This window comes from Notolepis coatsorum (genome assembly GCF_963971535.1).
Source record: "Notolepis coatsorum genome assembly, chromosome: 15".
NCBI classification, from domain to species: domain Eukaryota; kingdom Metazoa; phylum Chordata; class Actinopteri; order Aulopiformes; family Paralepididae; genus Notolepis; species Notolepis coatsorum.
Window position 1 is genome coordinate 20798903 of NC_140179.1, and position 25000 is coordinate 20823902.

Genomic DNA, 25000 nt, shown 5'->3' on the forward strand with positions numbered 1-25000 from the left:
GACTATTGCTGGAGGATTTGTTGATGTCGGGAGCTATCCGTAGCTAGCCGGCTGGATAACGTTACACAATGCCTCGTGTATTAAACTAAGTGAATAGTTGACTGGGTCATTTTGTAACGGTAGCTAACGTTATCTCACGAAGGTCCCACACTGACTAGACTAACGTCACGGTGAGGCAATAGCCTCTGTTTACATGCAGGCATTAGCAGCAGCAGCAGTGCTAACTAACGTTACATAGTTACAGAAACAGAAACAGGTGGGGAGGGGGTAGCAGCAGCAGCAGCAGTGCGCGGTGCGCGCTGCATGTCTGTGCTGAGACAGCGAGTGAGAACTCCGCTAAAGAATTGGATCATGATTTTCGGTTTTCACATGACTATTTGATAGCCCGTCACACGGCGCTCAGACGTCTCAGTGGGAGGCGCCAAACGTAAAAACTGAGCAGGAGCAACACTATTGATTAATGTAGTTAAGCTATGTGGCGTTGCCCCACGGAGCTCCTGTGCTGTGTTCTGTAGTTAAGCTATGTGGCGTTGCCCCACGGAGCTCCTGTGCTGTGTTCTGTAGTAAAGCCAGCGGCCCGCCTCCCAACACGGACAGTGACTGACAAGGGGCACTGGTTCCGCCTCATTAAAACAAACGCGCAAATAGCAATTAATCGCGCCCGTCAAAATCATTGCATTAATTTTAATTATCGCGGCAATTAATCGATTTATTGCTTATCGCGGCAGGCCTAGGTATGCGTGTCCATCTGAATACAGTATGTGTGTGTGTGGTGTGCGTGTCCACTAACCGTCTCTGTTTGTCTCTCAGGTTACCATGGTTACTAACCGTCTCTGTTTGTCTCCATGGTTACTAACCGTCTCTGTTTGTCTCCATGGTTACTGACCTCTCTGTTTGTCTCTCCAGGTTACCATGGTTACTGACTGTCTCTGTTTGTCTCTCAGGTTACCATGGTTACTGACCTCTCTGTTTGTCTCTCCAGGTTACCATGGTTACTGACTGTCTCTGTTTGTCTCCATGGTTACTGACCTCTCTGTTTGTCTCTCAGGTTACCATGGTTACTGACTGTCTCTGTTTGTCTCTCAGGTTACCATGGTTACTGACCGTCTCTGTTTGTCTCCCCAGGTTACCATGGTTACTGACTGTCTCTGTTTGTCTCTCAGGTTACCATAGTTACTAACCGTCTCTGTTTGTCTCCATGGTTACTAACCGTCTCTGCTTGTCTCCATGGTTACTGACCTCTCTGTTTGTCTCTCAGGTTACCATGGTTACTGACTGTCTCTGTTTGTCTCTCAGGTTACCATGGTTACTGACCGTCTCTGTTTGTCTCCATGGTTACTAACCGTCTCTGTTTGTCTCCATGGTTACTGACCTCTCTGTTTGTCTCTCAGGTTACCATGGTTACTGACTGTCTCTGTTTGTCTCTCAGGTTACCATGTTTACTGACTGTCTCTGTTTGTCGCTCAGGTTACCATGGTTACTGACCGTCTCTGTTTGTCTCCCCAGGTTACCATGGTTACTGACCGTCTCTGTTTGTCTCCCCAGGTTACCTCGGCTACACCAGCGGGTTCTCTCTGTCATGCATGGTGTTCTTCCTCTGTGTGGTAAGTCTAGTTTAAACCCTTTCACTGCCGCACTACCAAGCGGTTAACCCTTTCACTGCGACAATACACAGAAGGTTAACCCTTTCACTGCCACACGACAGCAGGTTAACCCTTTCACTGCCACACTACAGAAGGTTAACCCTTTACTATCACACTACCGACAGTTAACCGTCGGTAGTGTGATAGTAAAGGGTTAACCTTCTGTAGTGTGGCAGTGAAAGGGTTCAAATGGAATTACACCACATCCGTCACCGGGCACTCTCTAGGCTGATTGGAGGGCTTGTTGCCATGGAGAATCTAACCATAATGCCATAACAACCGTTAAGAGTCGTCCTGAGAAAACCTTTTATCTACAATTTGATATTTCCCCCCTCCCCCCGTACATAGTGCTTGATGTGGCACACTGAGATATATTATGTCAAACTGGAACAAACTGCCATTACATCTAACACATATTACAAGTAAGACACGTTTAAAAAAGAAATTGAGAACAGCGATTTTACAGAAAGAAATAATTTTATGATTTCTTCTTTTTTTGTATCCAAATTAGGGCATTTGTGATGGTAGGGGAGAGTTGGGACCTCTGTGACCTCTCCACTTCTGTGGAACTTCATTCATGTAGACAGACAAATTACTATCTTTACTGTCATTGTTATTCTTTGTTTTGGTGTTGTTGCTTGTACAATGTGCATGGAAGGACCCCAGGAAGAGTAGTTGCTACTGTGGTAACAACTAATGGGGATCCTAAATAAACGAAACTAAACTTGCTTGATACACTGAGATATTGGCCCCCTCCCCCCATACTGTACATAGTGCTTGATGTGGTACACTGAGTAACTGAGATAAGTCCACCAGGAATGCATGTGTTTGTTTTCTCAACGCCAGAATAGCTGACTTTGTGGAGACACTGTGTTATTACAGTACACAGGCAATATTATGACGAGAGAGTATTCTGAAAATGTCTTAATCACATTGCAGTCGATCTGTCTTAAGAAGTGGTGGTGGTGGTGCAGGTCAGGTCGGGGTACACGGGCGGATGCAGTGAAACTAGGTTTCCACGTGAACCGAGAGGCGAGCCCGGTGGGACATACGACAGCTAGCTCTCCGTTGGTTCTGAAACTGGAGAAATGAACAAATAGCTGGCCGTCAAAAAACGGTCATCTGTGAAGTCGGTGTGACTTACCGCTGCGGTGGTGTCTTGGGGCGACAGTGGCTCAGGAGGTAGAGCGATCGTAATCGGAAGGTTCCCTGTTTGATTCCAGCTCGTAGGGCTGGGCGATTCTTGCTAAAATGTGAATCACGATTTTTCTCTCTAAGAATTGAGATCACGATTCTCTCACGATTCTTATTATTTCAATAAAATCATTTGAAAAGTAAAGTAAAAAGTTATATATATATATAATTTCTTTTTTAATAGAAAAAAATCGTCATAACTTAGAAATGAGATGGCATAGGTCTATGAATCGAGATCGCGATTTTTTCCGATTAATTGCCCAGCCCTACCGGGCAGCGTGTCGAAGTGTCGGCGAGACACTTTCAAGTCAAGAGTTTTATTTGTCACGGCATACAAGTATACAATGAAATGCGGGTGGTCTTGCCCGCAACGATGTGCAATACAGTGTTACAACATATAATAGAATCCAATAAAAACAACATTGTGCAATAAACAGGTAACAGGTAACATGGTGTGCCATCTCGGTATCTGTACATAAAAAATATTTACAGAGCATATAGGACATGCTAGGTAGCTTTGGTAGTGCAATACAATGTTACTGTTGTTATACTAATTTAAAGTGGCCTTTCCTTTTGGCCATAAGTGGGTGTGTGCGGCATGAGTGTGTGCCCGCTCATGTTAAAGTGTTAAAGTGGCTGCTAGTGTGTGAGCGTGCACAGCGTGCGTGTCGTGTGTGTGCTCATGTGTGGATAGTTCAGTGTTCTGTGGCACTCAATGTTCATTGTTCAAGGCTCTGATGGCCTGGGGGAAGAAGCTGAGCCTAAGCCTCTCTGTCCTAGTAGCTGGGGTTCGCAGGCGTCTGCCTGACCTCAGCAGCTGGAACAGGCTGTTATTGGGATGGTGGGGGTCTTTCATTATTCTGCAGGCTCTGGATTTGCACCTCTTGTTGTATAGAACCTGCAGGGGAGGTAGTGCAATACCCGTGGTACGCTCGGCTGAGCGCACCACTCTCTGTAGGGCCTTCTTGTCCTGTGCCGTGCTGTTTCCATACCAGGCAGTGATGTTTCCGGCCAAGATGCTCTCTACCGCTCCTGAGTAGAAGGACTGGAGTATCTTCCCCGATACTCCATACTCTGAACTTCCTTAACTGTCTCAGGTGGTAGAGGCGCTGCTTAACCCCCCAACTGCTCCCGATGAGCAGGTCGGCACCTTGCATGGTCACCTCTGGTCACTCAATGTGTGAGTGAACGGGTGAATGTGAGGAATTATTTTTAAACCGCTTTGGATAAAAGCTGTTATATAAATGTAGTCCATTTACCCATAGATATATATATAGAACACTAGATAGCTTGCCCGCGCTGCCGGCCAATGGAGAGCGACGTCACTGAACCGCCGCCATCTTGCCAGGGGCAGCCTTGAGTGAGAGTGAGTGAGCTGCACAGACAAAAATACTCATAACTCGCTGAAATATTGACGGATTTACAAACGGTTTGGTTTATTACAAGCATTATTAACGTGGCTATGATTCAAGCGGTTTGTAAAAAAAAAACATCTTTACATTTTTTTTTATAAGTATGCAGTATCATAACTACATCTTTGATGTTTATAGCAAACCAACCCGTTTGTAAATCCGTCAATATTTCAGCGAGTTATGAGTATTTTTGTCTGTGCAGCTCACTCACTCTTACTCAAGGCTGCCCCTGGCAAGATGGCGGCGGTTCAGTGACGCTGGTGACTCCGCCTTAAGCTATCTAGTGTTCTATATAGATATCTATGCATTTACCATTCACCATTTGCTACCATGGTGATGTGGTGGTGTCTTGTTACCATGGTGATGTGGTGGTGTCTTGTTACCATGGTGATGTGTTGGCATCTTGTTACCATGGCGATGTGATTACAATGGGATTACAACGGGGCTGTCAGTGTGCAATCAAGGGTTTTTATATTAAAGTTTAGAATAGCCTTCTTGCTCCTTGCTGCTGTTGTTAGCACAGAGAGGGACACAAAATAGTATTTATTCCAGCCTTTAATGTCATCACAGAGGAATTCCCCCTGGCATGAGAGACAAGACGCATCACCACGGTAACAAGACACCAACACATCACCAGTCAAATCGACTTTATTGGAGACTGTTTTCACCGCAAGCTATTTGTTTATTTCTCAACGTGCCGATTCCAGAACCCTAGGGAGCAGCAGCTTGTTCCACGGGTCTGTCTGTGATGCTAGCTTGTTCCACGGGTCTGTCTGCTGTGATGCTAGCTTGTTCCACGGGTCTGTGCTGTGATGCTAGCTTGTTCCACGGGTCTGTCTGTCAGGCTAGCTTGTTCCACGGGTCTGTCTGTCAGGCTAGCTTGTTCCACAGGTCTGTCTGTGATGCTAGCTTGTTCCACGGGTCTGTGCTGTTATGCTAGCTTGTTCCACAGGTCTGTCTGTCAGGCTAGCTTGTCCTGCATTATTATTATAAAAAAAGTCTGTGATGCTAGCTTGTTCCACGGGTCTGTCTGTCAGGCTAGCTTGTTCCACAGGTCTGTGCTGTGATGCTAGCTTGTTCCACAGGTCTGTGCTGTGATGCTAGCTTGTTCCACAGGTCTGTCTGTGATGCTAGCTTGTTCCACAGGTCTGTGCTGTGATGCTAGCTTGTTCCACAGGTCTGTCTGTGATGCTAGCTTGTTCCACAGGTCTGTGCTGTGATGCTAGCTTGTTCCACAGGTCTGTCTGTGATGCTAGCTTGTTCCACAGGTCTGTCTGTGATGCTAGCTTGTTCCACAGGTCTGTCTGTGATGCTAGCTTGTTCCACAGGTCTGTGCTGTGATGCTAGCTTGTTCCACAGGTCTGTGCTGTGATGCTAGCTTGTTCTACAGGTCTGTCTGTGATGCTAGCTTGTTCCACAGGTCTGTTTGTGATGCTAGCTTGTTCCACAGGTGAATGAATGAATGAATGAAAACTTTATTTAACAGATTGCAGAATGGGTACAATACAGTACGGCTCAATACATACAATTGTTAAGGGGATGCAGACCTGAGAAAGACGTTTGTCTTGTTTCCATCAGGGTCCCCCATTTTCAATTCATATAGACATATATGACATACATGACATACAGATAGTCAGTACTGCTACATCTATACATTTATGACATACCAGATTTGCAAATACAGTACTGTTTGTGATACAGAAGGAGTCAAGAAAAGGGAGTATATACATTTGACGTAGAAACTGTACATTGGAGGAGGTTGGGTGGGGGGGGTTGGGTACATTGGGATATTGACAACCATACTGGGTAATTTACATTGGAGGTGGTTGGGGGGGGGGGGGGCGGGGGGCACACTGTATAAACAAGTAACACTGTACATTGAGGGGGGGGGGGAGGAGACACTGTACAAACAAACACAATTGTACATTGAACTATTGACAAAACCATACTAGGTAAATGACTGTACATTGGAGGGGGTTGGGTTAGGATATTTACAGGGGCCAGTGTTGAATTGCAGTCTCCCGTAGGTGTCCCTTGAGAGAGGTTTTGAAAGTGGGTAGTGATCCACATTCCTTTACAGCTTTGGGTAGGGCGTTCCACATTGATGTGGCATAATTGCGAAACGTGTTTAGTCCCTTATTTGAGCCGAATCTGGGTTTAACATGATTTGTGGAGCTCCCTCTGGTGTTGTGATCGTGGTATTCACTGACCTTTGGGAAGTATTTTGACATGTACATGGGTACCTTGGTCGTGTAGTGTATCTTGTAGACCAGGCCCATTGCAAGTTGTTGTACTCTGTCGTCTACTCTAAGCCATCCTAGGTTGTCGAAGTGGGCAGGGGTGAGGTGGGTTCTAGGAGTAAGGTCAAGCAGTAGTCTGACCAGTTTGTTTTGAGATGTTTGTAATTTTGTTTTTAGCGCCTTTGAGGTGCTTTGGTACCATGAGGTGCAAGCATAGTCGTAGTACCCCTGAATGAGTGCTCCTGCCAGAGTCTTCAGGGTGTTCTTGTTTACCAGAGAGGTCTGTGCTGTGATGCTAGCTTGTTCCACAGGTCTGTGCTGTGATGCTAGCTTGTTCCACAGGTCTGTCTGTCAGGCTAGCTTGTTCCACAGGTCTGTCTGTGATGCTAGCTTGTTCCACGGGTCTGTGCTGTGATGCTAGCTTGTTCCACGGGTCTGTGCTGTGATGCTAGCTTGTTCCACGGGTCTGTGCTGTGATGCTAGCTTGTTCCACAGGTCTGTCTGTCAGGCTAGCTTGTTCCACAGGTCTGTCTGTGATGCTAGCTTGTTCCACAGGTCTGTCTGTCAGGCTAGCTTGTTCCACAGGTCTGTGCTGTGATGCTAGCTTGTTCCACGGGTCTGTGCTGTGATGCTAGCTTGTTCCACAGGTCTGTCTGTCAGGCTAGCTTGTTCCACAGGTCTGTGTCAGGCTAGCTTGTTCCACAGGTCTGTCTGTCAGGCTAGCTTGTTCCACGGGTCTGTCTGTCAGGCTAGCTTGTTCCACAGGTCTGTGTCAGGCTAGCTTGTTCCACAGGTCTGTCTGTCAGGCTAGCTTGTTCCACGGGTCTGTGCTGTGATGCTAGCTTGTTCCACGGGTCTGTCTGACGTGATCCTAGCTTGTTCCATGGGTCTGTGCTGTGATGCTAGCTTGTTCCATGGCTCTGTCTGAGGTGTCAGGCTAGCTTGTTCCATGGCTCTGATGTGTCAGGCTAGCTTGTTCCATGGGTCTGTCTGCTGTGATGCTAGCTTGAAGGGTAATCACACAATAGACCACTAGCATAATGCACAATATTATATAATACACAATACTAGGGGTGGACGGTATAAACGGTATACGGTATAAACGGTATGAATTTGCTCTACGGTATGGATTTTGAGTATACCGTGTAACCGGTAGTGCAGCTCTAAAATAGCAATGACGTCATGTAACCACAGCGCGACTATTTCACTCGCATTTGCCCCTAAAAATAGATAGAATTAGTCATAGATAATAGATATGTGCGAACTGGAAAAAGTTATTTAGGAGGCTTCGCGCAGTGGGCGTGCCAGCCCCTACCGCACGCATGTAAACACGGGTCTAGTAGTCTAGTGGGACGGGACACGGGAGCTGTCGGCGTCTCCCTGAGCTAACGTTAGCTTAGCTACCGTTACAAAATGACCCAGTCAACTATTCACTTAGTTTAATACATGATGGGGCATTGTCTAACCGAACGGTATCTAGTCGGCCAGCTACCGATAGCTCCTGACATCAACAAACGCTCCACAAAGTCTAGTACTAGAGACGTGTATGCTACCTGTTAGCTCACGTTAACGCAAATTAGTTCACCGTTCAAAACGAAATGTCCCATTGAACTAAATAATTCACTGAGGCGTTGTATTAACGTTATATATGCAGTAGCTACAGATAGCTCATGATATCAATGTCTTATAACACTGATTCGATGCGTATTCGAGCTGAGGGCTTGCTAACGTTATAATACCAATACAATAGGGTCCAGGTGCAGCGCCGGAGAATCCTGGCCGTAGCTCTGCTCGAGGCTACTAGAGTATAGGTCCAGGTGCAGCTCCAGAGAATCCTGGCCGTAGCTGGAGGCTACTAGAGTACACACAGACAGTGGAGCTTGTTGCGTGGTGGCGATGTCTCGCAGATAATACCAGTACAAGTCTAATTATATAATATATATATTTTATAAAAAAAAAATATATATATATAAAATAAAAAATTTTTTTTATCAAAAACGATGATACCGTGATATATACCGTTACCGTCTATGCTTCAAATTATACCGTGATATAAATTTTAGACCATACCGTCCACCCCTACACAAACCACAGAACACGTGATGGAATAGATGATAAAATGTTGCTCTAAGTGCCATTAAAAAGGTCTTAAATGTAACTTATTGAAACCTGCAGATACCCTAATATTTATGTGTATCTGTTATCTGTTTAACACTTTGAGTGCCACGCCGGGTTTTCCTTTTTACCCCCTTGATGCCACCATCCACTTCAATGTTAACGTTAATATCGCCTAATCTATGTTTTAAATTATGGCTATGTGTCTAATCTGCCCATCGCTTATCAAAGACTATTTTCCAGTCAGTGCTGTCAAGGTAGATTGTTTTTTTATTGCGTCATTTCCGTTTCAGAGCATTTAGAAAAGCACCCGTTTTGAGATAAAAAAACTATGACTTCTATGAAAATCGTCTTTTACTGGAATATTCCACAACGTTGATATTCGTCGGCCTTTTTATGAATCGTTTTCAAATAAACGCTAGATGATCAATATTATACGTGCACGCAAGCACATTCGGGCCGCACACGGATAATCACATCGTTGATTTCCTCTTGGACTTTTACAGTGAAACCGAAAGAGCCCATTTCACAAAACAGCTTATAACTTCATCAAAATTAGTCTGATTATCCTAACACTGATAACATAGATTCCTTACCTGACATCAGATGGTATCCAACTGGTATATTCCAATTCCTGATCACCATTCGAAAAAATCGATAAGTGTATAGATCCAACGCGATACAGTAGAACTCCATGATCAGCGGGGCTCAGAGGCTCCAGAATGAACTGTGGTAACCCCGGCTGGATCAGTGGACTGGAAAAAAAATTTCCCCATCCATTTTCATTGAGTCCATTCCAAAATCCCTTATGTCATCTGGGAGACGATAGGGGGCGCTTTTTTCCACATATGATCGCCGGCGGTGCTCGTGTATACTCGGGTAGGCTCGCGTGATGCAATATGATTTCAGATCGCTAAAAAAATAAAATAAAAAAAATTCCGAGAAAACTTGTGAGTGGCTTTCAACCACATAAAAATAAACCCGAGATATCTCGTGTGTGGCAGTTAAAGTGTTAAATATTCCATCCCACTGTATTGTTGTTTTTATTCGAATTAGTATACTCGACCACATCATGCACAATTGCACAGCCCTGGCCTATTTTATTTTATAATTATATTACATTCTGTTTAAATTTAGTTTATATATTCCATTTAACTTTATTCTACCTTTTATTTTACTCTACCGTTATTGTCTGTCCGTTAATGTCGCAGCAAAAACGACCAAATCAAATTCCTTGTATGTGTAAAACTACCTGGCAATAAAGACCTTTCTGATTCTGATATTTACTTTAAACCTTTGTCGGGTGGCAGTGAAAGGGTTAACCTTCTGTATTGTCGCAGTGAAAGGGTTAACATTTTGGTAGTGTGGTAGTGAAAGAGTTAATGTTGCACCAAAAACGACCAAATCATATTCCTTTACATGGCAACAAAGACCTTTCTGATTCTGATATTTATTTGAACAAAAACATTAAAGTGAACGACTTGTTTTCCCAGTTGATCTACAAGAAGACCCAGCTGCCCTGCCCGCTGCCCTTCTTCTACCGCAACCATGCCAACTACAGCGCCAACGCCACGGAGGGTCTGGGTCCGTACGCGCTGCACAACGGCTCCGCGCACATGGACTTCTCCCGGGCCGACACCAGCCCTGCGGTGTCAGGCCTCCACGATGGTCACCACTCCACCGGGATCCACGTGGAGCCGCGCCCCGATGCAGAGGAGATGTGCACACCCAAGCTGTTCATCTTCAACTCACAGGTGAGCGCCGAGAGGCACAGTTCTGAGTGGCGGTTGCGTGTGGCACAGTTATGAGTTGCGGTATGCGTGTGGCACAGTTCTGAGTTGCGGTTGCGTGTGGCACAGTTCTGAGTTGCGGTTGCGTGTGGCACAGTTATGAGTTGCGGTTGCGTGGGGCACAGTTCTGAGTTGCGGTTGCGTGTGGCACAGTTCTGAGTTGCGGTATGCGTGTGGCACAGTTCTGAGTTGCGGTTGCGTGTGGCACAGTTCTGAGTTGCGGTTGCGTGTGGCACAGTTATGAGTTGCGGTATGCGTGTGGCACAGTTCTGAGTTGCGGTTGCGTGTGGCACAGTTCTGAGTTGCGGTTGCGTGTGGCACAGTTATGAGTTGCGGTTGCGTGTGGCACAGTTCTGAGTTGCGGTTGCGTGTGGCACAGTTCTGAGTTGCGGTTGCGTGTGGCACAGTTATGAGTTGCGGTTGCGTGTGGCACAGTTCTGAGTTGCGGTTGCGTGTGGCACAGTTCTGAGTTGTGGTTGCGTGTGGCACAGTTCTGAGTTGCGGTTGCGTGTGGCACAGTTCTGAGTTGTGGTTGCGTGTGGCACAGTTCTGAGTTGCGGTTGCGTGTGGCACAGTTCTGAGTTGCGGTTGCGTGTGGCGGGTGTTTCAGTGTACTCGCATGAACTACTCGAGTAGCGGTCCAGTACTTGTTTAGGGAAATCAATGTTTAGAACGTAGCAGTGATAATAACGAGACGTTGCTCTGAGTCACAAACACACGCTACCGATTTGATCATGTCTCGCTCCGCGGACATAACGCACAGTACAATATTAATGCGTATCGTCTGTGAAAACAGGCAGTTACCATTTGTAATAATTACATTACCTCCACTCTGTCTGCAGCAGGTCTCTCTGCTCATGGAATGGCACGTCTGTATCAATAAGTCTATGAACGCTGCGCAAAGTGGGCGACATGTTGTTGTTGGCACGATTTGAAAATGCACAAACAGGAACCACTGCTTTTATCTTTTAGATAACGCTAAGCTAACAAACTTTCTGTGGTAACATTAAGTTTACTCTCCATGCTCCACAGCTTCCAACTTCCTTCAACAACTCACGCCCTGCGGGATTTCAGAGCAAGTGTTCTGTCTCATTCGCACAAACAGGCACTTATATATAGTGGTTACTGAATTTAGAAGGAAATAATAATAATAATCGAGCACCCTCAAGTTCAGTTGAAAAGGCGGGGTACTGTGTAATGGACGGCCACGCCCATGTTTAGTCAGGAGGCCACGCCCACGCCTAGTCAGGAGGCCACGCCCACGCCTAGTCAGGAGGCCACGCCCACGCCTAGTCAGGAGGCCACGCCTAGTCAGGAGGCCGCGCCCATGCCTAGTCAGGAGGCCACGCCTAGTCAGGAGGCCACGCCCATGCCTAGTCAGGAGGCCTATGATCAAATCAAATCAAATGTATTTATAGGGCCCGACAACACACGTTAATGTCCCCATGGGCCGGACACGTCTTCTTTAAACAAGTCAAGAAGAAACATCACAATAAATCAAGAACAAAACAAAAACACCATGAAGTCCAAAATGTTTTAAATAAATGCTAAATAAATGCAACACTCCCAGACATACCCCATGCGAAGGTAAGGGAAAACTCACTAAAACCTAGCAAAAATACACCACAGGCAATGTGGAGGAGAGAAACCTTAGAGGGCCGTTCCAGGGGGGATCTCCCTTCTTAGATGTCGGTGATAGTAGTGTTGCAGTAAAACAGGCGAACAGTTGGTAAACATGCACTCATATGTGTAATGAAACACAGATAAGTGCATGTGATAGATGATCCCTGGTAACAACGTGTCTTCCTGTGGTGCACATGATTGACATGGTTATGGATATGATTGCACTTTGTCTGATAGCCACAATACTCCCCCTAGTGGTTAAAGAGAAATGCCACCCCCTGTGATTCACACATACTGCATGTTATTGCCCGGCCCCACAACAGTTCAGTCAATACCTGTGAGCCTGCACCACTCTCAGTTTGTCCATTTTTCAAAGTGGGTGAGTGAGTGAAGGGAACACAAACCAACCGGTCAAACAACACGAGAGGTTATATAAAGGTTATCCAGCTCCTAGATTAATAGGAGAATAGACAGAAACCCCCGGTGTAGCATGTTTGCCGAAGGTGTTGCTGAGGTGTGGCTGTTCGGTATGTCTTTGTGCTTTGCAGCGTCAATGCATGCCTAGACCCACATTTATTTAAGTGTCTGAATTACAACTTTCATAAAGAATAATGGTCATAAATAATAATGGTCCGTTTGAACTGCTGGGAGCCGTGCGTTAGACTCTGCATGTCCTTTGCGACAACAACAAAAAAACGGCAATATGCAGTCAACGTGCAGTAACTACCTACAGTACCTCACCGTGAGCCTCAGCAATATGCAGTCAACGTGCAGTAACTACCTACAGTACCTCACCGTGAGCCTCCGCTAGATACCGGCCCTGCAGAAGCTAACCGCGGTAACTATGCAAACTAGTGAAACTGGAGAAAATGGCTTTAAAGTTCTTTGACTAGCGAGTGGTTTTGTAGTTACTGCACTTCTTTATACGGCTTTTCTCTAAAGCAGAGCACGATTGAACTGTGAAACTTTGTCACAAGATAAAACAGATCTTGAGAAGTAAAATGTCACTCATAACTACATTTAGAAAATAAGTGTAGTTTACTGCGATAAAAAAAAATTTAGTTACTGCATATAATCCTTCTATATACCTACTTAGGTATAGGTGTGGTTTTGTCGAGGTGTGGTTGTTTTGTATGTCAACGCACGCCTAGGCCGACGGTTATGTAATCCTCTCTGCTCTGCCCTCAGACGGCCTACACTGTGCCCATCCTGACCTTCGCCTTCGTGTGCCACCCTGAGGTCCTGCCCATCTACAGCGAGCTGAAAGAGTGAGTGTGACGGCGAGAGGACTCCACGCTGCAAAAAATGGTTTGACAGAAATAAGACGTTAAGCAAATGGGTCCTTGAAACGAACATGAAATAATCTACCAGTGCAGTAAGACAATCTGACTTGGCAAGATTTCTTGAAATAAGTCAAAAATATCTAGGGTTCTCTCCTGGTTGGATAAAGTGGGAAGAACATGTATTTTGTGTTTACTGCAGAGTGGAGGGACTGGGAGACCCATGTTACTGACCAGACACTCTATATCAGTGATGGCTGTTTACTGCAGAGCGGAGGGACTGGGAGACCCATGTTACTGACCAGACACTCTATATCAGTGATGGCTGTTTACTGCAGAGCGGAGGGACTGGGAGACCCATGTTACTGACCAGACACTCTGTATCAGTGATGGCTGTTTACTGCAGAGTGGAGGGACTGGGAGACCCATGTTACTGACCAGACACTCTATATCAGTGATGGCTGTTTACTGCAGAGTGGAGGGACTGGGAGACCCTTGTTACTGACCAGACACTCTATATCAGTGATGGCTGTTTACTGCAGAGTGGAGGGACTGGGAGACCCATGTTACTGACCAGACACTATATAAGTGATGGCTGTTTACTGCAGAGTGGAGGGACTGGGAGACCCATGTTACTGACCAGACACTCTATATCAGTGATGTCTGTTTACTGCAGAGCGGAGGGACTGGGAGACCCATGTTACTGACCAGACACTCTATATCAGTGATGGCTGTTTACTGCAGAGTGGAGGGACTGGGAGACCCATGTTACTGACCAGACACTCTGTATCAGTGATGACTGTTTACTGCAGAGTGGAGGGACTGGGAGACCCATGTTACTGACCAGACACTCTATATCAGTGATGGCTGTTTACTGCAGAGTGGAGGGACTGGGAGACCCATGTTACTGATCAGACACTCTATATCAGTGATGGCTGTTTACTGCAGAGTGGAGGGACTGGGAGACCCATGTTACTGACCAGACACTCTATATCAGTGATGACTGTTTACTGCAGAGTGGAGGGACTGGGAGACCCATGTTACTGACCAGACACTCTATATCAGTGATGGCTGTTTACTGCAGAGTGGAGGGACTGGGAGACCCATGTTACTGACCAGACACTATATCAGTGATGTCTGTTTACTGCAGAGCGGAGGGACTGGGAGACCCATGTTACTGACCAGACACTCTGTATCAGTGATGGCTGTTTACTGCAGAGCGGAGGGACTGGGAGACCCATGTTACTGACCAGACACTCTGTATCAGTGATGGCTGTTTACTGCAGAGTGGAGGGACTGAGAGACCCATGTTACTGACCAGACACTCTATATCAGTGATGGCTGTCGGAATGTAGAGCTATTTAACACATAAACCCTTTCACTGCCACACGACAAAGGGTTAACCCTTTAACAAGAAAATACCACTTACAGCGCCTTTAAAACAATGTTGAACCTCTACAATATTTTAATGTGTGTGTGTGTGTGTGTGTGTGTGTGTGTGTGTGTGTGTGTGTGTGTGTGTGTGTGTGTGTGTGTGTGTGTGTGTGTGTGTGTGTGTGTGTGTGTGTGTGTGTGTGTGTGTCCCAGTCGTAGCCAGAGGAAGATGCAGAACGTCTCCAACCTGTCTATCCTGGCGATGCTGATCATGTACATGATGTCAGCGCTGTTTGGCTATCTTACTTTCTACGGTAAGAACACACACATGCACACATGCACACACACACAGGGGTGCGTTGCTCATGGGACGGGGTTGCACGCTGAGCAACCGGCTCTGTGAGCAGAAGCACGCGCACGCACACAGGAATGCGCTGCACTCGACTGATGCGCCAACTCGCCAAGTACCCACCTGGCTGCTTTGCATAACAATAGCGCAGGTCATCAGGTGTGTTCAAATACGTTCTCAGATACATTCACACAATACTTGTTAATGAAATGTGTTACATTCCATTCCTAGAGGCAATTAGGCATTGTCTTTAGTCTGTGCGCAACTGCGCATGCAAGGGAACATTAATGCGCATGCGCGCACAGTCGCACATGCGCCCGGGAGCGCGCGTGCACGTGGCGTCATTAAAACACAGTGCAACCAGCTTTGAAATCACCAACGCACCCCTGCACACACACACACACACACATACACACACACACACACACATACACATTCACACACACATTCACACACTACTAACACGGGCGCCAGTGGCTCAGGAGGTCGTCTGGTAATCTGAACTTTGCAGTTAGATTCCCGCTCCTCCCGGCAATATTGTTGTCAGTCCAAATATATTCACAACTCTGCCTCATTGTACAGTGTTCTGTTCTGTTTTGTTTCTTTTTGTCTGGTATGTGTTCACTAATCTCTCTCTCTCTCTCTCTCTCTCTCTCTCTCTCTCTCTCTCTCTCTCTCTCTCTCTCTCTCCCTATCTCTCTCTCTCTCTCTCTCCCTGTCTCTCTCTCTCCCCCCCTCTCTCTCTCTCTCTCCCCTCTCTCTCTCTCCCCCCCCCCCTCTCCCCGCCCTCTCTCTTCCCGCCCCTCTCCCCCCTCCTCTCCCCACCTCTCTCTCTCTCTCCCCCCCTCTCCCCCCCTCTCTCTCCCCACCTCTCTCCCCACCTCTCTCCCCCCTCCTCTCCCCACCTCTCTCTCTCTCTCTCCCCCCCCCCTCCCCCCTCCCCCTCTCTAGATAACGTGGAGGCTGAGTTACTCCACACCTTCACTAACGTCTATAAGTTTGACACCATGCTGCTGTTGGTGCGTCTGGCTGTGCTGACCGCCGTCACCCTGACCGTCCCCATCGTGCTGTTTCCTGTAGGTACCCCCTCCCTCCTCTCACACACACACACACACACACACACACACACACACACACACACACACACACACACACCTGCTGTTCCCTGTAGGTACCCCCTCCCTCCTCTCACACACACACACACACACACACACACACACACACACACACACACACACACACACACACACACACACACACACACACACACCTACTGTTTCCTGTAGGTACACCCTCCCTCTGTACACACACACACACACACACACACACACACACACACACACACACACCCTGCTGTTCCCTGTACGTACACCCTCCCTCTGTACACACACAAATTTTTGTGAAAAGACAGGAACAAGCTTAAAGGTAGAATCTGTAACGGCGTCAAACAGCGACCTCTAGGCAAAAGAGCCCTCCCGCTTGGTACTGCACTTTGTTTAAAGGTGTTTGTTTTGTTCTGATGTGTGTGGGTTTAGTAACTTATTATACCTTGATGCATTACTCCAGATATCTCTCTTGGCAGAACCTAGTAACCCCTCCCCCTATATACAGTATAATATACACCTGCATACAACCCTAATCACTCTGTATGATAGCATGTACAATAATGCTGTAGATATATATACACCTGCATACAACCCTAATCACTCTGTATGATAGCATGTACAATAATGCTGTAGATATATATACACCTGCATACAACCCTAATCACTCTGTATGTTAGCATGTACAATAATGCTTACCATATATATATATATATATATATATATATATATATATATATATATCCACATCTGTTTGTACATGTACTGTTTGTATAAGGCATATAAATATCCCTTACCCATTAAAATTATAAATGGTAAGAGCTAAGAGCTTTTATCCAAAGCGCTTTTACAATGTGTTCCTCACATTCACCCACTCACTCAAACATTCACACACCGATGTATCACTGTATATATTAATACTTTTTTTTTTATCCACTTTTTCTCCTTATTTTTCTATTTTTCTCCCATCCCAATTTCGCCTCGCCAATTCTCCCTTCAATTCTCCCCTCCCCCGTCTCGAACGTTGCTAGACTATGCCTCCCACTGGTCGGCTGCAGTGAGGACCAAGCCTTGCATCACGTGTCCCCTCCGGTACACGAGGAGGCAGCTGTCGCATCTTTTCACCTGAACAGCGCAATCTCTCAGTGGCGAGGAGTAACGCGTGGGAGGCTCACGCTGCCCCCGATACTTCCTGATTCTGCTGTACAGGCGCACCAACCAACCTGTAGGAGTCGCTGTCCACAACGTCCAATCCCCACCCACCGGCTTTCCCACCCCTAACACTGCCAATTGTGTTAGTATGAACGACCAGCCAAGCCGGTAGCAACGCCGAGAGCTGGGCTCGAACCCAGCATCTCCTGCGTTAGTGGCGAGCGCCTTGCCCACTGCGCCACTTAGCCACCCTATATTAACCCTTTATCTGCCAGGGATTATTCTGATCTTAATGACCTCTCTGCCATCACTGTAAGTCTATGGAGATGTTCCCCTTCTTTGCAGGGCTATAACTTTTTAAATTGTATTGCTAAATTGACATTACTATGGCCCATTCAACGTCAAGTATCCATCGTTTAGGATGTAGCAACGTTCTACTTTTTCATTCACATATTCATACTAAAATACGGTCTAAAGTATAATATGTTTTTATCGTTTTCTGCAGCATTCTGCAGAACGTGAGTTATAGCCATAAATACATATATTAGATCATCAAATGTAGTTTGATACCGATTGACGTCAGATTAAAAATGTCAATTGTACAAGGTCCTAAACGTCATGCCTCATCATCTGCTGGTGACCGGAGTGTGGGGGGGGGGGGGTTTATAAGTCTGTGGCCGACGTTAAATCATTTATGTAGTATGGGTGATACATAGATCAGAGCAGTTTGTATGGACAATAATAATCAAACACGCTGAAACTCACCGCAGCTTCCTCCTAGCGATGGGGGATGCTACTGGAGCAAAAAGATCGTTATTATGGGATGTCGATCTTGTTGGTCCAGTTCCAGGTTGTATAATACTATATATGTCCAAATCATGTTGTTCATCGAGTTATTGGCAACGGATCGCTATCCAGTGTATCAAGCTGGAGTCCCGCGAGGGATAGCGAGTGGCCGGACGAAATATGGGTGAGCACCACTTCCGGCCGCTCACTTCCGGTTTTGGCACCTCGCCGATCGGCCACCAGATGGCGGTCTTGCACCGTTGGAGAGTTGAGAGGAGCTCTACAGCACCCGTCAAGTCTCTGTGGGTGAAATATGATTGCCATGACAGATTTTTGAAATATTGATCTCAAAGACGCTGTACGACGTCATTGGCAGATTACGCATGGCAAGGAATGACGTCTAAACACGTCATTGGCGATTAAAGGGTTAATACTATATCTATAGACTTACTACCATAGTTTCTTTATACCTGTATCACTGTACATATTAATACTATATATATAGACTTACTACCATAGTGTCTTTATACCTGTATCACTGTACATATTAATACTATATATATAGACTTACTACCATAGTGTCTTTATACCTGTATCACTGTACATATTAATACTACATCTATAGACTTACTACCATAGTGTCTTCATACCTGTATCACTGTACATATTAATACTATATCTATATCTGTACATATTAATACTAGTGCTGTCAGGCAATTAAAAAAAATTATCTAATTAATTACAGGATTTGTAATTAATTAATCGCATTTTAATCGCATAACCATTTTAGGCCTGATATTTTATATTCTATAATCATATTTCAAATTGCATGTACGGATGGCAGAATTCAGTACTGTATCAACAAAACCTTCTGTTTAATCATCTTCCCTTTATTCATTTGCTTAGATTTTTCAGGTCTGGTCAATTTTAGCATGGTGTTATTCAGAGTATAAAAGATAAAAGAATTGAATTGATATTCTCATTTGGTTCATTACAATTTACTCAAGCCTAGTAACAGACACAGTATTTCTGACACTGGGAATACATTCCCTGAGATCCATAGATGTCCCTAGAATCAGATACCAAGAACATGCAAATGGACCATTTAAAAAAAAAAATTGTAAATGTTTATTCTACGTTATTATGAAATGAATGAGATAAATTAATATACAACACTGTACATCTGATCAGCACCAGTACTCAGTAGTACTAAAAGCACCGGACCGCCAGTCGGACAACACAGACTCTCCGGCATCACCGGTTCCCATGGCAACGGGTGGCCATGGAGACGGGACCTGTGCAGAGCCACAATACATAACCTTTGTTCACACTGTTTATTTTTCCTCCAATATTTCAAGATTCAAGATTCAAGAGATTTATTTGTCACGTACACATCCAGACATGTAGTGAAATGAAGGTGGCCGGCCATGCCTGCCTCGATGGTGCAAAAATACAATAATAAGATAGAATAGATAATAAAATAGACATGATAAAGTAATAAGAATGAAATACAATAAAAATACAATACAGTGCTAACACACACTATGTGCAATAATATACAATATACAGTTGTGTATTTTTAAAGTGACCTTTTTTGTAGTGTGTTTGTGTGTGAGAGAGTGCAAGTGAGGATGTGTGTGTGTGTGTGTGTGTGTGTGTGTGTGTGTGTGTGTGTGTGTGTGTGTGTGTGTGTGTGTGTGTGTGTGTGTGTGTGTGTGTGTGTGTGTGTGTGTGTGTGTTAAGGCTGAGCCTGAACGTTCGAACGTTCGTTCGTTACGCTGGCATTCGGATTTTTATTAATGGCTTCGAACGTTCGGGGGGGGGAAAAAAGGAGGCGCGCGGGGTTGAGTCGAGGTGAGGAGGCGCTGTTTAGAATAGAATAGTCTATTGGGTGAGTGCGGCTGGCTTTCGTGTGACATCACGTCCGGGAGCGGGAGAGTCAACCAATTCAAATGACTGCAGTGCTAATGGTTGTTGTCGAAAATCTATAATAATCACAGATACATTCAGTCAATACTGGATCTAACAAAATGGATTTATGGATTGGATACACATTTATGGAAATTTCAAGCCCGCCAGACCAGAAAGCTTGGGTTATTCCAATTCATACGGCGATGTTCTACCGGCCAGGGACAAAAAGTGAGTGCGCTATTATATGATATTATGTTTGACTGCTGTCTTTTCCCTTTATTTTATTCTGAGTCCTTTGTTTAATTACATGTTTACATGAACAGCCACCACGTCCGTTCGAAAAACTCTGGCGAACGTTCAAACCCTAAAAACAGGGTTCGGGGACAGCCTTAGGCCCAGTCCACACGAGCGCTGGATTTAATGTAACCATGATTGTATGTGCGCAGTTGCACTGTTCGGGCACACACAACCGGGGTTTTGCTACACTGCAACCGCGGTATTTGAAAACCGGAGTCCAGGGTGAAGTTTTGCACACATCCCGGTTGCAGTGTGGGCATAGCAACCGAGGTTATTCCCAGTGTTTACAGCAGAGCTGTCGCAATTATTTCCCATGTTCATGGCAGACTGTCGCAAACAATAGCAAGTTAGCAACCGAGCACGGGGTTAGAGTGATTAGAGCAGAGCCAGCTACACCAGTGTTTACAGCAGAGCTGTCCCAAGTAGCGTTATATGAAAATGATTGTAACAAACTTTTGTTCGAAACGTATTGTTGAAGAGTGTTGTGATCGACTGATGTCTGTTGTCGCATTCCTGACCCGACCAGAGTAAAACCTGTAGCTGCGGCTAAACTAAACTCATGTGTTGTCAAGTTATTGTTATAAGGAACCCAGTCCAGACTGCATCCCCTTAACAATTGTTTGTATTGAGCCGTATTGTATTGTACCCATTCTGCAATGTGTTAAATAACATTTGCATCCATTCATTATACTAGCGTTAACGTTACATTATTACATTAGCAGCATGTAAGCTATATACTATACATAGAGAATGCCATTCACATTAGCATGTAGCTAACAACACCGGAGATCTTTTTTGTGAGACTAAACTATCCGCTCTTGGTGGTAAATTGTGTTGCTGTTGGTTTTGTTTCATCAACAAATGAGAGGCAGAACACACAGTGAATGTATCCGTTTGTTTATTGCACTTTCTTTTTTTGCTGAAAAATATATGCTCCGTTGGCTAATGGCTAACGCAAGGGTATTTAAAGATGGCGGCTTTGTTTAGTTTTAGCAGGAAGTGTAGTGAGCGTTCAACCTTTTCTGATTGGTTGAAATGGCCTTCATGTCTGAACAACATCGCCGCCTAGTACTGCTTTGGCATTGTACTACATGTATCGGTTGCTGGTTTTCCAGCCGCCGTGAGTACGCGGTTATACGCGGTGTGGACAGAGGTTTATTTTTTTCAAACTTCGGTTACATTAAATCCAGCGCTCGTGTGGACTGGGCCTTAGTGTGTGTGTGTGTGTGTTCAGTGTTCTGATGGCCTGGGGGAAGAAGCTGAGTCTGAGTCTCTCTGTGCTTGCAGCGTGTAAGCGGAGGCGCTTGCCTGACCAATATTCATATTTGGATAAAATTGTATTGCTTATATTTATGTCCTTCTTCTATTACCCTGCCCATACCTGTACCCCCCCCCCCCCCCATGCTGCTATGATGCCTGAATATAATAAAGGAATATCTTATCTTATCTCATCTTACTGCACGGATACTAACTAAAACTAGAAAATTTTATCACATCACACCAGTTTTGTCCACCCTACACTGGTTTCCTATTCAAGCCCGATCTGACTTTAAAGTGCTACTCCTCACCTACAACATTTTAAATGGGCTTGCACCGCTCTATCTATCCGATCGCATCTCTCGATACTCGCCCGCTCGTGCTCTGCGCTCACAAAATGCGGGGCTTCTATCGATTCCTAGGGTTAAAAAGAAATCCGCCGGTCACAGAGCCTTTGTCTACCGCGCTCCCTACCTGTGGAACAAATGACCTGCCGTCGTCAGGGGCGCCTGCTCTGTCGAAGCTTTTAAATCCCTGCTTATCACTTTGATTGCCAGCCGTGTTTTCCTTTTTACCTTCCCCTTGAATGCCACCATCCACTCCAATCTTAACGTTAATATCGCCTAATCTATGTTTTAAATTATGGCTATGTGTCTAATCTGCCCGTCGCTTATCAAAGACTCATTTTCCAGTCAACATTGTCACAGCAGATTGTATTTTTATCGCTTCATTTCAGTTTGATAGCATTTTCAAAATCACTTGTTTTCGCGGAAAAAACAACACATTCTATGATAATCGTCTTTTACTGGAATATTCCAGAACGTTGTCATTGTTCAGCCTATTTATGAATCGTTTTCAAATAAACGCTAGATGATCGATAGTATATGTGTGCGCACGCACGCTTGTGCCGCACGCTGATAATCGCTGCTCTTATTTCCTGATGGCTTTTACAGTCAAAACAGCTATATCACATATAGGGGAAACGCTTATATATCCGTGAAAACGAGTCTGATTATCCTAAGACTGATAACATAGATTCCTTACCTGAGGTCAGATGGTATCCAAATGGTTTATTCCAATTTCCGATCGCCATTCGAAAAAATCGCTCATTTGATTGATCCATCGTGTGTACAGTAAAACACATATTCGCCGCGGCACCAAGGCTCCAGAATGAACTCTGGTAGACCCCGGTTACATCAGTGAGAAGTAAAATGTGGAGTCAGAAATCCGTTCTCCCATTCACTTTCATTGAGTCCAATCCATCTGGGAGACGATAGGGGGCGCTTTTTTCACATCTGAGCGCCGGCGGTGCCTAGATCTCCAACGGTAGGCTCGCTTGATGCAATATGATTTCAGAACGCTAATAAAAAAAAAGATAAAAAAAAACCCGAGAATACTCGTGACGTGGCATTCAACGGTCGGGGGGTAAACCAGAGAAAAGCCGTGAGTGGCATTCAAAGTGTTAAGACCCATCTTTTCTCTCTCTCCTTCAACCTACCCTGATCTCACCTGGTCGGGGACGGACCCTTAGATTAATCTGTCTAGTTTAGTTAGGATGTCTATTTGCTCCCTTGTCTGCTTTTCTGCAGACATAGGAGAACCTTTTAACCTCTGTCTCTGTCTCAACCGATCCCATGGAACAGCTTCATACCGTCTTCTGTCTGGCCTACAGTGCTGAACCCTCTGAGTGACTTCTCCTGCCCCCACGGGGCATACGGCCCTGAGCTATTGTCTTGTATCTCATCCTGTATCCATATGCTTGCAGTAGTTCTATATATTACTCTATTTCACAATTTTCTTATATATTATGATTCTACGGTCACCGGGCCTTACAAATAAAAATTAGATTTATATAACGGTGTCATGGTCAACTTTATCCTCACAGCCAGTTCCTTGATGACATCCACGACGGGGAGAGTCAGAAGTTCCTTATGTTATCTTATCCTATCTTATCTTATCTTATCTTATCCAGGCGGTAATGTATTCGCAATGTTTCTATTTCGGGGGCAAGTCTGTCTGCGTTCTCAGTGTCCCGCCACCATTAATCTCAAGTGACTACCTGGTAAAATAAAGGTAAAATAAAAAAAGCTCAAATGCTAGTATCACCGGGAATAGAAAACTGTGCAGTGAACCAAGTGCAAATCGACAGGCCCCTATGAAGTGGCCTAATAGGGAGCTGTAGTCTGAGTCTGACGTCACTGGTTGTTACACCCGTATAGGATTTAATAAGCACAGAAAGGTACACTATGCAAATGTTCATGCTTTATTTGTTTTAAAACGAGACGATTTAGTGCGTTGGGCAGAGGGTGGAACGCGAAAAACGGCAATGACGTAACCCACTACACCTCCCTATAACAAGTCGCTAAAAATAAAGTGGCCTATAAAGGAATAAGTTAAGCAACTAAGAGGACAAAGAAAGTGGTCGACCTTGAGTCCCGGCCACGAGCGATGTCCAGTTAGCGTCTCGCCTGAGTCGCTCGCGGACCGCGTCCCCCTATAAGGCCGGGGGCTAAATTTGGATTGGCCCCCGTCTGACACCGGAGCCCGGAATGTCACGCTCGCTCGCAAGCCTTCCCACACACACACACACACACACACACGTGCACACACACACACACATGCACACACACACACACATGCACACACACACATGCGCACACACACGCACACACACACACACATGCACACACACATGCACACACACATGTCTTACTGAGTGAAGAGACTGATGATGCGCACTCCGCCCCCCAAGCCCCCCCGCACTCCGCCCCCCAAGCCCCCCCGCACTCCGCCCCCCCATGCCCCCCCCCCCCCCCCCTGCCTTTGTGTTTCACAAGCAGCTTGTCGTTGTTCTATCAGTCTTCCTCTCAGGCGTTGCTGTTGTACTTGCGACAGAATGCCACAAGAGGGCGATAGTTCTCCAGAAATGCAAGACAAAGGAAGCGGTGAGCTGAGTAGCAGGAGATGCTCTTTTCATCCACTCCATCCACTCCATAACCCACCCTTCTCTCAATCCCCCTCTACTTTACTTACTCCCCTCTCTGCCCCCCCCCCCCTTTCCCTTGTCATGTGTATTCGTTGTTGTCCTTCATTGTCCTTAGTTGTAATTTGTTTGTCAATATCTAGTCTGAGTTCCCCCCCCTCCGAGAGGGCAATGAAATATATATTTTTTAATATTTTTCTTATTTTACTACACTTTTTATTTAATTTTGTACTGTAAATAATTAAAACGTATAATAAATAATAAAGTTGTCCCCCGAAGAGGGGGGTGGGGGGGGGGGGGGTGGATGGAGTGCCCTCAAAAAAGGGCCGGGAAAAAAGCAAAAAAAAAAAAAAAAGCAGGAGATGCTCTTTTGTGGCTGGGAAGATACAGCACACTGGGCGTGCACTAGGGTTGTCACGATACCAACATTTTTGTTTCGATACTATACCAATATGAATTTCGATACTTTTCTATACTTTTCTATACTTTTC

At 45.4% G+C, this 25000-nt stretch overlaps 1 protein-coding gene across 5 annotated transcripts in view; it reads left to right on the forward strand.

Moving 5' to 3' along the window:
• The window catches only part of slc38a4 (solute carrier family 38 member 4), a 145236-nt gene that overhangs the window by 86745 nt on the left and 33491 nt on the right, over positions 1 to 25000 (forward strand). For all 5 annotated transcript variants that reach the window (XM_084331142.1, XM_084331146.1, XM_084331143.1 and 2 more), the window contains exons 9-13: positions 1546 to 1604; positions 10098 to 10358; positions 13206 to 13285; positions 14885 to 14985; positions 15972 to 16096. In XM_084331142.1, coding sequence (XP_084187268.1) covers positions 1546 to 1604; positions 10098 to 10358; positions 13206 to 13285; positions 14885 to 14985; positions 15972 to 16096 — 626 coding nt within the window. The remainder of the gene's footprint in view (positions 1 to 1545; positions 1605 to 10097; positions 10359 to 13205; positions 13286 to 14884; positions 14986 to 15971; positions 16097 to 25000) is intronic.